Source organism: Dysidea avara, chromosome 4 (assembly GCF_963678975.1).
Source record: "Dysidea avara chromosome 4, odDysAvar1.4, whole genome shotgun sequence".
In the NCBI taxonomy this organism is placed as follows: Eukaryota; Metazoa; Porifera; class Demospongiae; order Dictyoceratida; family Dysideidae; genus Dysidea; species Dysidea avara.
The window spans coordinates 25,031,589-25,044,562 of NC_089275.1; the positions used below are offsets into that span (position 1 = coordinate 25,031,589).

A 12,974-nucleotide genomic window follows, 5' to 3' on the forward strand; every position below is an offset into this window, starting at 1 on the left:
TGTTGCTTTCGGTATGCATGGATTGCAGAGGTGCTTTTCAAACAGCTCTTGATCTGAAATGCTGTTAACAGGTTGAAACATAGCTGACAATGAAGCGTAATGGATACTTCACTTTTCAGACAATAATTGATATACTGTAGCTGGGACACATAGCACCATTTCAGATGCGGTATGCGTGGGTTCACCAGTCATAGTAATTATTTGCAAAAAAAGTTAACACAAAAAATTTGGAATTTTCAACTAGAGTAGGGATCATACATAGCACATCAATAAAAGTACTGAAACAAGCTGGAGCAGCGCTTGATATCAAATCACAGTAAAACAATAAGAAGTATTATATCCCTACTGTGCATTTCTAATATGGTATCTTGAACACAGTAGGCATATAACACTTCTTATTGTTTTACTGTGATTTAATATCATGCACTACTCCAGCTTGTTTCAGTGCTTTTTATTGATGTACTATGTATAGTCCCTACTCTAGTTGAAATTTCCAAATTTTTAGTGTACTTATAGCAACAAGTTAGCCACTGTATGTTATCTTTTGTGTACTTTTTATATTTATTGCTGCTTAAGGTGCATTCCTAGGATACTTTTAGAGGTGGAATTTTGGCGGCTGTATACAATTCAATTTACTGAATATGTACAGTACAAATACTAGAATTCCAGTTTCAGTTCTGATTATATAGTAATGCAACAAAACATACGAATCTGTTCAAAAATTACAGAAGCAGATTAAAATATAGTACAGTCACAAGCTTTACAGTACCTTTTTGGGATGCAGACAGCAAGAAACACAGTGCTCATACAGAGAACAACAGCCAATCGGAAGACAGTTAGAGCAGTCAAAACGTTTTGTATTTGGTGAAGAACTATCACAGCAACCAGATGACCACAAATGAGCTAATGAGCAAACAAAGCCTACAAAAAAAATAAACAAGGGTATAATATAAACACATGTACAGTACCACTTTCATCCCTTACTTCAAAGGGTGTATATAAATACATCTACCGTGTACATCAAAGGGAAGTTGCAATATAGCACCGCTATCAGTGCTCAGGAATATAGTAATGAGAAACAGAGGTAATACAAGTACAAGGAAAAATAATTTCGATTAGTAGTGAAACAAGGGAGGTCGCCTACACCTGAAGATATACTAATGGACATTAAATCCCTACTTCACTCTATACCCACAACTGAATTAGGGGTTAAGCATATCTAATCCAAAACAGCCAAGCTGTAAAAAAAGACTGCGGCCCTCAAAAAGGCTATGGTGAAAAAAGATGTGAAATTCAAGGTGGCGGCCAAGAAATGGCTGTGATGATGGTAAAAATTTTAATAACGACAATTCAGCTGAATTTTGTGCCAAGACCAAGCGGCACCAAATTTCACCTGAATAGTCGTTATTAAAATTTTTACCATTAACCTACCATTACAGCCATTCTTGGCTGCCACCTTCGATTTCACATCTTTTTTCACCATAGCCCTTTTGAGAGCCGCAGTTTTTTTTACAGCTTGGCTGTTTTGGATTAGATTTCACTTCTTTGTATTTGCATACCCCAAAGCCGGCCTACGGCCAGCTTTGGGACTTTTTAAACCTATCTTTTATTCTTTACCACAGGAAGAAGAAAAGATGAAGCAGATGTACTTTAAATATTTCTGATATTATCAGTAAATGTACAAATTATATGTATAATACATATCAAGACACACGGTAGTGTGTCGTGTGGCCTAAGAAGCCGGCGTGCAACACCGGTGAGTATATTGACATGAAGAAAGAAAACGCAATTTTCGCACCTCCATAGCTCTGTGCTTCCTTGATGAAACAAGACACTTTTTGCTGTGGACACTCCCTCCACCTTCAGCACACCACATTCCAAATTAGAGCGAAATTGCTTAAAGCGTTCCCAAGATATACAACTTCAAAAATTGGCTTAGCTTCTTCATTTTTTTTCTTCTTATTTTTCTTCCTCTTTTCGCACACTTACAAAAACTGCTATAAAATTCGAACGCCATATCCGATTGCCTTGAAATTTGGCACACAGAAGGGGGGTATAAAGGCGCATCTCTGTACCAACGTTGGCTAGGATACGATAAACAGGAAAAGAGTTATGATCGATTATTCATGAGAAATAACACCAATATGTTGTCACGCCTACAGGGTAAACCGCGTATGGGAAGAAGCTGAAAATCGGTGGGTGAATAGGTTAACTATTGAACCTCAAACCTTTTGTGGTTTGAAAGAAATCGAGCTAAAAACCAGGAAGATACAACGAAAAAACTAACAGTGTGTAAAAATTATGCAATCGAGATTAGCTAATAAAAAATGACTACTTGCCACGCCTACCAGATAAACCGCTTGGGGTAATGCTTTGAAAATCTCTGTATAGATGGAGTAATCATCTTAGAAAGGCTCTTCAATGGTGTAGAAGAATCAGACTTAAAGCCACGGAGTTATAACACGAAATACAACTTGGTGCAGCAAGTGTGAGATCGAGATACTCTAATAGAGCAGTAATCCTAATAGAGCAGTCACCCTGAAGAGAATTCAAGAGATCAGCTAGAAACAAGTAAACTGTATAGAGATCAGCTACACACAAGTCACCCTGTAGAGAGATCAGCTAGAAGAAGTTACCTTGTAGAGAGTTCAGCAACAAAGAAACCATTCTGTAAAAAGCTCAGTTGCAAACAGGTGATTTGAACTCTCTACAGGTGATTTGTTTGCAGCTGAACTCTCTACATGATGGTTCTTTGTAGCTGAACTCTCTACAAGGTGACTTCTTCTAGCTGATCTTTCTACAGGGTGATTTGTTTGCAGCTGAACTCTCTACATGATGGTTTCTTTGTAACTGAACTCTCTGCAAGGTGACTTCTTCTAGCTGATCTCTCTACAGGGTGATTTGTTTGTAGCTGAACTCTCTACAAGGAATCTTCTTCTGGCTGATCTCTCTACAGGGAGATTTGTTTGTAGCTGAACTCTCTACAGGTGATTTGTTTGCAGCTGAACTCTCTACATGATGGTTTCTTTGTAGCTGAACTCTCTACAAGGTAACTTCTTCTATTGATCTCTCTACAGGGCGATTTGTTTGTAGTTGAACTCTCTACATGGTAGTTTCTTTGTAGCTGAACTCTACAAGCTGATTTCTTCTAGCTGAACTATCTCTTTCCATAGTTGCATTAACTCCCTACGAGGTAACTTCTTCTAGCTGATCTATCTACAGGGTGACTTGTTTGTAGCTGATCTCTATACAGGTTACTTGTTTCTAGCTGATCTCTTGAATTCTTTTCAGGGTGACTGCTCTATTAGGATGACTGCTCTATTAGAGTATCTCGATATCGCACTTGCTACACCAAGTTGGATTTCGTGTTATAACTCTGTGGCTTTAAGTCTGATTCTTCTACACCATTGAAGAGCCTTTCTAAGATGATTACTCCATCTGTACACTGATTCTCAAAGTATTATCCTAAGCGGTTTATCTGGTAGGCATGGAAAGCAGTCATATTTTATTAGCTAATTTTGATTGCATAATTGTTACACACTATTGGTTTTTTCGTTGTATCTTCCTGGTTTTTACAGTAGCTCGATTCAAACCACAAACGGTTTGAGGTTCAATAGTTAACTTATTCACCCACCGATTTTCAGCTTCTTCCCATACGTGGTTTACCCTGTAGGCATGATAACATATTGGTATTATTTTTCGTGAATAATCGCTCATAACTCTTTGCTTGTTTATCGTATTCCAGCTAAAGTTGGTACCTAGATGCGCCTTTATACCCCCCTTCTGTGTGCCAAATTTCAAGGCAATTAGATATAGCGTTTGCATTTTATAGCAGTTTTTGTAAGTGTGCGAAAAGAGGAAGAAAAATTAGAAGAAAAACAAAGAAACTAAGCCAATTTTTGAAGTCACATATCTCGGGAACACTTGAAGCGATTTCACTCAAATTTGGAATGTGGAGTGCTGAAGTAGGAGGGTGTGTCCACAGCAAAAATCGTCTTGTTTCATTAAGGAAGCACAGAGCTACGGAGGTGGGAAAAATGCGTTTTCGTTCTTCCAGTCAATATACTCACAGGTGTTGTGTGCCGGCTTCTTGGGCCACACAACACACTACCGTGTGTGTCGATCTTCAGGTATAGGCAACCTCCCTTGTTTTGCAACTCTTTATCCCCAATCAAACTTATACAATTCTTAATTACTCCTTACAGTATATATTTTGTTTATTTACTTTTTGTAACATTATTGTGACTGGTGAACCCACGCATACTGAATTTGAAATAAAGAATGGCACCAGTCCTAATGCTTTACGGTGAATGCACACTCCCAACTATCAATTACTAAAACAGCAAAGCAACCATTGTGTTTCATTTTCAGCTACAGTATGTTCAGCCTGTTACACAGTGTTATTACAAAAAAAAAGAACATTAGGAGAAGGATTTCTGCAATCAATCCAGGATTTCTGTAATCAATTTAGTTGTAATGAAAAAGTCAGACAAATATTGAAACGTTTGGAAGCCATCATACAGCACTACAGCAAATCGACACCTTGTACTGTCAGCAAAGATAAATGGGACAGAAAGGATTTCACAGGTAAGCTCATCATGCATGCATTGTGGAAACTGCGGTAAGCACCTGTCGGGCTGAAGTAATGTCAAACAGTGAAAATATCAAGCCTGTAGCCTTGCCATTAAACAGTTGAAAAATCAAGTCCGTAGCTTTAGCCATTATCAAGTTACGCTTGTCTGAAGACATCAGTCAGTCATAGTAAGTAAGTAGGCAGTCAGTCAGTCAGTCAATAGAAAATTCCCCTAAACTTTTTTTTTTAATTCCGTAGCAACATTTTGGAAGCATTTCAGGTTTACTGAAGGTACTTTTGGGCATGTACCAATATTGCAAAGTGCAATGCAGGTACTGTGATTTGTGAGGCTGGTTTTAGGATGATATTTTTGGCCAGAAAAACATGATTCCTAACATCGTACTGTACAAGCTTAAAAACATATCCCTCCAAGGAGAGTATATGTGACCCGCTTAGCAAAAACCAACCGTTTTCATACATTCCTCAAATTCCATTTTATTGCTTCTCTGTTACAATATCTATAGTAACAAAGTAGTGGACAGCCAAAGTTTCTTGGAGTTAAAGCAATAGACAGATGGAAGTGGATTTGTACAGCAACAATACGGCAAATAAATTACAGGTACTTACTTAAACTACCATAACTCATGAATGAAACTAGCTACGAAGATGGGATTTGGCTCAGTCTGTTCACCGAGAACTGGCACATCAATCAAGGTATAGTGTTTTCAATCAAGGTATAGTGTTTTTCCCTGTACGCCTCTGTGTGGACAAAGAAGGCCATTTCAGCAAATTAAAATAATGATGATATGTAAGCTTCATTTCTATTGCATCGTAATTAAGCACCCATAGCTCATGTACCGTACACTGTATGAACACAAAACAAGAATTTTCTTACCCCCAATGAACAGGAGAACTTGGTGGTATATAGGTTTTGTTAAATTGAGCTTAACTTCAGTACATAACAAAGCGATTGAAATGTGCATAAAGTTTTTCTGTAATGTGCATATTTTTACCCAGTACAATTTTATAGCAAAAAAAAAATTGTGAAAACAGCTGCTCAGCAGATCACATGTTTTAGTAAAACATGTACTACCTCCATTTCTTATTAATGCATTCCAGGTGTTCCCAGATATCACAAAAATTCTTTGATGAAACTGCTATTTTCTCTGCCATAATACAGTGACACTAACAGTATTGATTGTGGGTTTCAGCTTTGTGATTGAATGTAAAATGGACTTAGAAATAAAGGTAGTTCAGGTTTCATTGAATGTAGCAGGTCATAGGTTGCTCATTTAATTGATAATAGACACCTTGCATAATGTCACATATAGCATGGTACAGGACATATGGTAACTTATTGGATTTAGCCATTTGTGTAGTTACTCAATCATGACTTTAGTTTAATCATGGTTAGTAAAAAGTTCCTTGGTGCACTTACATGTAAAACATTGTTATGAGGTTATGTTTTGACTTTTTGTGCTTAAATGCATATCCACAATCCAAGCATTTGCATGCTTGTGTTGATACCAGTGCTCGAAATAGTGTCAAAATGTGGCACTGTCAGAATGCCTGGACAAAGTCACCAATGACACTGTCATTAATTGTAGTTGTCCGGTTACATTCAAAAATGTACTTCAGCATGTAAAGCACGCTCATTCTAGGAGGGTCTGGGGGCATGCCCCCCCGCCCCTTCCCCCACCAGGAAAATCTTAAAAGAATCACATCTGGAAGCATTTTTAAGGGTAAGTTTAATCTGTGAATCACTAACATTTTACCATATAGGTATATGATTAATTTTCAGTTATTATTGACAGGAAACAAGCAGTTTGCATTATTGTACGATAACAATTTGTATCGTACATACTGTACATATAATATCACAATAAAATGTTACAATAAAATGTCACAATATTGATTGTATTTTTACATTGCGTATAATTACAGTACTGTAAGTGATATGTATGGTCATAAACACAAGCTCCTATCTTAGCCGAGTGAAGACAAGGTTTCCTTTAGCGATTCATTGTGTATGCAATATCCTTTTTTTCTTTTATTTTGAACTTGGCAGCCTCAATAAGGTTGGCTTGAGCCATTGCTCTTGCAATTGGTGTATATTCCATCAGCTACTGGCTACTTCCTTGGCCTCTTGTGCCATTGCTCGATTGTGCATATCAGTTGCCGTATGATCCTTGAAGATCAAAGCACAAATATTGGTCGTGCCCTCAAAAAGGCCAACCTACATGGATAGTTTTGCATCAAGCATACCTTTAAAATAAGGCAAACTTCATATTTTAGCACTTGAATGGTCACATCTTTTTTCATCATAGCCTTTTCAAGGGCCGCACTCCTTTTTTAACAGCTTGGCTGTTTTTGATTAGATTAGTTTTAACATGGACACTTGTGACTAACCTAATATATGCACACTTGCGCTACTTGTGAAGGGAAATCACTTATACTAATGTTATGACTACAGCTGTATTACATGTACAGGTGTACATGGTGGTGTATGTTATACAATGTAGTTACACCCTGTTACGAGGATGATATTATTGTTAATACTTAATACAAGAGTCCAAAGCGAATCTAAATACAAGTAATATCATCCCAGTATGCAGAAAATCATGGAACCACTACCTGCACAGCTGCAGTGGGTACAGTGTATTAGTCTGCTTGAGTGAACAACTGCACTGACTACAGTGTAATAGTCTGCTTTGAGTGAACAGCTACACTGGTTGACCAGTCAACCCAACCAGTAAAACTAGAGCCATTGGATTTAATTAGACAAATTTGAAGATTTCGATGATGGTTTTTCATGTTACTTTGTGAGTTTCTATATGTGACCGTCTTAGCAAAAACCCGACTTGTTCGCACAAGCATTTCGTTTCTGTAGCCCCAACAATATGCATGTCATGTGCGTTCATTTACGATACGGTAAACGTAAGCAAGATCATTGTCATTTCTTCAACTAAACCACCTTCACACCAAAATGCTTAAGTGACTACAGGGCTAACACTATATATTGGCTGATCTGCTAATCCATGGTGAACATTTTAATAACGTTGTAAACTAATCCAAATGTAAGTTATGGCTGCAAATGTAAGCACCTGTAGTTTATTTTCAGTATAGTTACTGTACAAATCAATTATCTTGTTCTTCCTACTGTCTAGTACTATAACTCCAAAATAATTAGCCACGGAATGCTGAAACTTTGGTGGTCCATTCCTTGGATACTGCAGATATTGCAGAGAAAACAAAAAAAAAATTGAAAGTTGTGCGAACAAGTCAGGTTTTTGCTGAGACAGTCACATATTTCTTTCATGCATCTTGTGAATGCTTTAAGTTGACAGTTTTCTACCATACAGTACCGTAGCACTGTATACTATACTAGAAAGCAGCATGAGTAATTTACTTTGATGTTGACACAGTTAATGAGGTTACTCATATACTTAGAGACCTGAGGTGAGAGCTCTAAGTTTCAGTTAGAGACCTGTTGTCACGTGAGACTGCTATGGTAAAATCAACAACACTTCAAAAGAGTTTTCTATGTCACTGACTTAATTAGTGGTTGTATGGTTGGATTTTACCTTCATCAGCCACACCAGCACTTGAACAAGCTAGCTATAAGCTGTCAAACCAAACGAGCCAGCTGCTCGATGCATATTACAGCTACCCCAACAATGTTCCACATTTACAAATAGCTAGCCATCAGTGAAACTACTCATCTGCTTGTCAGCACTGTCGCCATTAGACCATCAACACACTTCAGCTGTGCCATTGCACCTGGTTGTAGCATTTGTTGCTTCGTGGCCAGTTGCAATAAAGCTTATCGCTTCATGGCCAGTTATAATATAGCTTGTCACTTTGTGGCCAGTTGTAATAAAGCTTGTCACTTCGTGGCCAGTTGTAATAAAGCCTGTCACTTTGTAGTATTGGCTAGTAAATTAAGCCTTGGAACTAGAAAACAGCTCACTAAATTGGCCACTGAGCCTGTGGCCATGCAAACACGCTGAAGAGGACCTTACCTGGCATGACTCTGTGCTTCTTTTGTCAGTGTTGGAAACGAGTTGCTTTCTAAATAGGTTAGATACCCACTGTTGGTATTTTAGTAGGTTGGAATCCCCATGCTTGGTTTGGCATCTCGGCAGGCACTAATTAATGCCACGCCTTGGTGATCAAACCGCACCCTCGGGTTGTCAACCTACTAAAAAACCTCCAGTGGGTACCTAACATACATTTAGGGATCATGGAGGGTTGGGTTTTTCTGGCCAAAACTATTACTCAAAAAACCAGCTTCACAATACCATCCTGTTGTCTTAGTATTGGTTAGGTACGTATAACCAAGCCCAAAAGTACCTTCAGTACTTGATTGTTAGAAAATTTTTATTCAATGGAATTTTCTGCCTGCCTGGCTGCCTGTCTGATGCCTTCAGACAAGCATAACTCAATAATGGCTAAGGCTACAGGATTGTTTTTTATTCACTGTTGACGTCAATTCAGCCTGATAGTGCATTTTAGCATACCGCAGTATGTACAGTGTACAATACAAGCGTCATGGACTTATCCATTTCTTTTCACTGACAACCCCAAAGGTGTAGATTCGCGGTAGCACAATGGCTTCCCTATGTTTGCAAATGGGAATCGTCCATATTTTCTGTGGTAACAGAATTGATCACAGAGGTGCTTCTTCTACTGTTCTTCATTGGTAAATGCTGGAAAAGCACTGAACATACAGTAACTGAAAGTGGAGCGTACTGGCCACTTCACTTTTTAAAGTCAGTAATTGATAGTTGGGCTACATATTCAGTCGAAAATATTACCTCTGCTTTCTTTTGATACAGTATGTGCGGATTCATCACTCATAATAATGTTACAAAAAAAAACTAAACAAACAAGTATAAAGAAAAGCTAAGAATTTTAGGAATCACAGCAAAAACAAGGGAGGTCACCTACACCTGCAGATATATTAGTAGTCCCTAATTCAGTTATGGCCATCACAATTGTTTTCTTGCATTTCTCTATCTCCATCCGCTATATTGTAGGTAGCTTTGTATTGTACAGTAGGTACAGGCAACCTTCCTTGTTTCACTACCCTTTAGCTGTTCCCTTGTTTCACTACTTTTCCTTTGATCTTTAATCCAACTTACAGTAAAATTCCTATTTTTCCATCTACCTGCACAGATGTAGCGCAGGTACCAATGCTAGTAAAGGTATATATACAGCACATATTATGTGTATGATAATTCCAAATAAAAAAAATTACTGTAGGGATCAGTCTAAAGGCAGTATGACCAAAACTGTCATAAAGGGAAAGTGTGGATGGCTTTTAGGTGATGTTGTTGGGAAAGGAAAATATGATCCTTACTATACAGTGCTACGTATGTATACTACTACTACTGTATATTTCCTCAAACACAAACCTAATTCATCCACAATTAAAGCACTTCCTTGAGCTGAATTGCGGCAGTTCTCCAAATATGAAATGTTATCTAACGGTAGCCACTCAAAATTAAGTACTTCAGTCCCTTCTTTCTTCTCCAAAGTAGTAACCTAAAGAAACAAAACAAACAAATAATAAAGAAGCTATTGACAAGCTGGGTTGGGCAATATAACGATACATCATTGCTAAATATTGTGATAAAAGCATGAGATGATAGCTGTATCGAGGCTACTTTTACAAATCATGATATATCGTTTAGGGCTCAAACGAATAGCCAAATAGTCAGATTATTAGTCGTTTGCATTGTATTCGAATAATAAAATCAACCAGAGATTATTCGCACATGATTGTTTACACAGTGGCACGTGTCAGCAATTAAGACATGCTAACGAAAGGTAAAGACAGTAGCAATAAATCGAAGAGTAGAAGTAGAATCAGGCAGCCACTAATTGGTGAAGATGTACCAATGGTGAAACAACGTAAGTGCATGGATTTGTGGCTTACTCCAGGTATTTCTACACACTTTCTATCACTATGTTATGTTTTCCTTCTCAATAATATATTCACGGTTATTTATAAGCTTCCTGGTGGTGGCTGCCTTAAATAGTGGATTGTATTCATAGCAATCAAACCTTATACCAAATATCTGAAAAATTTTGTTACGGCTAAGCGAATACCGTATAGCCGGAAATTTTCGAGGGATGAAACTTTCACAAATTTTGCGAGTGATGATAGCTTCGTGAAAATATAATCGTGAAATGTTTGAGTTTATACACATAGTTATTACCTGCTTTCTAGACTTTCGTGAATTTAAAGACATGAACATTGTACTTTGCACAGTTTCACAGTTGCACAGTTTCAGACATGAACATTGTACTTTGCATTGTACTTTGCACAGTTTCATACTCATCAGAACCCCAAAAGGCACATCCAACTTGTGAGTTTGATATTGTGGCGTGAAATGGTAGCAGTGTGCTGCTTCATTTGGCCTCTAGCATCGCAATTTTGGTCAGACAGTCAGTCAGGCTGTGAGACTAAAATTTCAGTTTTGACAATTTTTCACCTGTAAGTCTGGTTGTTGTAGGGAAAAAAATGGTACATATAAATTAGTGTCATTAGATGCAGAATTTCTGGAGAACAACATATCAAAAATCCTCAAAAATCTCTTTTGGGAAAAAAATTGTGATTGTTTGGAGTTTTGTACTAATGTAATATCCATCATAAATATTCATTTTTTGTGTGTTTCTAATTGCTTCACATTGTTGAGTCTTTTGATTTTCAATTATCACATCGTGCTCCAGACAGTGCTAATTCAGGTGTTGATAGTTTCATATTGGTGCCGAAACCCAGGACAAAGAAGTAGCTATGGCAACAGGAGGAGGATTAGCATTACCAGAACCCCTACAGGACGAAGATTCATAGTCTAGGTTCAAAAGATTCTAAGTATGTGCTGCCGCCAATGGTTGGGATGCAGCGTGTTATGCCTTCCCACCCTTCTCAAGGGATGCTCCTGGGCAATATTTGATTCCTTGACCAAAGCGGAAACAGATTCTTACGAACATTTGAAAGCTGCACTTATGAAGCACTTGAACCCAGACACAGAGGAGGACCGTTTGTCAGCCCGCGAGCAATTGTCTCAGAGGAAATTAAGAGAGGGTGGGGAAAGCATAGATGAACTGGCACGTGATCTCGAAAGATTACTCAACAAGGCTTCAACGAGGACTGCCTGCAGCTGTGAGAGACTCCGAGCTACGTTTCCATTCTCTCCCAGAAAGGGTTGCTTTACAATTGAAGTTTCTCCCAAAGGGAACCTTTGTGGAGACAATTTCCAAGGCTAGAGAACTTTGCCTAATTTACAATAGGGCAGATGCCACAAGTACAGCAAAACACATCCACAATGTCACAGAATCCTCGAACCCTCGCTTGGATAGGATGGAGGCTACAATACAGAGCTTGTTTGAACAGCTACTAGCTCTTAACACTCACCAGAAGAAGTCCGTCCACCATTTGTTTTATTTGTGGGAGACGAGGCCACATTGCAAAGAACTGCAGGACACGGGGAACTCCACTTGTTTCAAATGTGGGAACAGAGGACATCTGGCAGCAGGGAAACGGGAGAGGGAGCAGGGAAACGGGAGAGGGAGCATCCAGAACGAGTGAGCGTGGAACGCTCATCCACACAAGTGAGTGCTCACACAACACAATGCACAACACAACACATTCCTGCAATGACACACAATGCAAATAACATAGTTAGACTTGCATACACAACAGGGAATGTAAATGGCCAAGCAATGCAATTACTCTTAGATTCAGGTGCCTCAGTAACAGACAGGTTCAAATTGACCAACTGCCACCAGGATGGTGCACTAAACTGGTCAATGATGATGGCAGAGCATTTCAGCCTTTAGGCACTTCGTCCATGACTGTCACCTTGGAGGAACTCTCAGTAAACCAAAGTTTCATTGTTGTAGAGCAGCTATACTGCAGTACCTGTCATATTAGGCTGTGACTTCTTGTCACAATATGGCTTCATTTTAGACATTCAGGGAGGAACAGTGTACCAGTCAGGTTTTCCAGAATTCAGGCCAAAGTTAGATGTAGAGATGTGTGGACCCTTAGTCATGGATGATGAACTGCCTCAGGCTGTGCCCCGTAGGAGCACTGGCCCTTGTCACCTTGACCTTCCCAACAATGCTCACCCTGCACTTACACCCGCTGTAGACAAATACAGCATGCTTTTCTCACAACAGATACTCCCTGTAGGACGCACTAACATTACACAGAGATGACTCCCAAGCAGTTAAAGTACCACCCCGCCCCATACCCTTCTATTTCATAGACCGTATCCAGCAGCAGCTGGCTGACATGGCCCAAGAAGGAATCATCAGGCCAAGTAGCAGCCCTTGGTGTGCCCCAGCAGTGCATGTACCCAAGTCAAATGGGGAGATACGAATCTGTGTA

General features: G+C 38.9%; 1 protein-coding gene across 1 annotated transcript in view; it reads right to left on the bottom strand.

Moving 5' to 3' along the window:
- The window catches only part of LOC136254507 (SREBP regulating gene protein-like), a 59,879-nt gene that overhangs the window by 40,792 nt on the left and 6,113 nt on the right, over nucleotides 1-12,974 (bottom strand). Inside the window, exons 2-3 of the mRNA XM_066047224.1 lie at nucleotides 9,991-10,120; nucleotides 770-921 (exon numbers count right to left, since the gene is read on the bottom strand). Coding sequence (XP_065903296.1) covers nucleotides 770-921; nucleotides 9,991-10,120 — 282 coding nt within the window. The remainder of the gene's footprint in view (nucleotides 1-769; nucleotides 922-9,990; nucleotides 10,121-12,974) is intronic.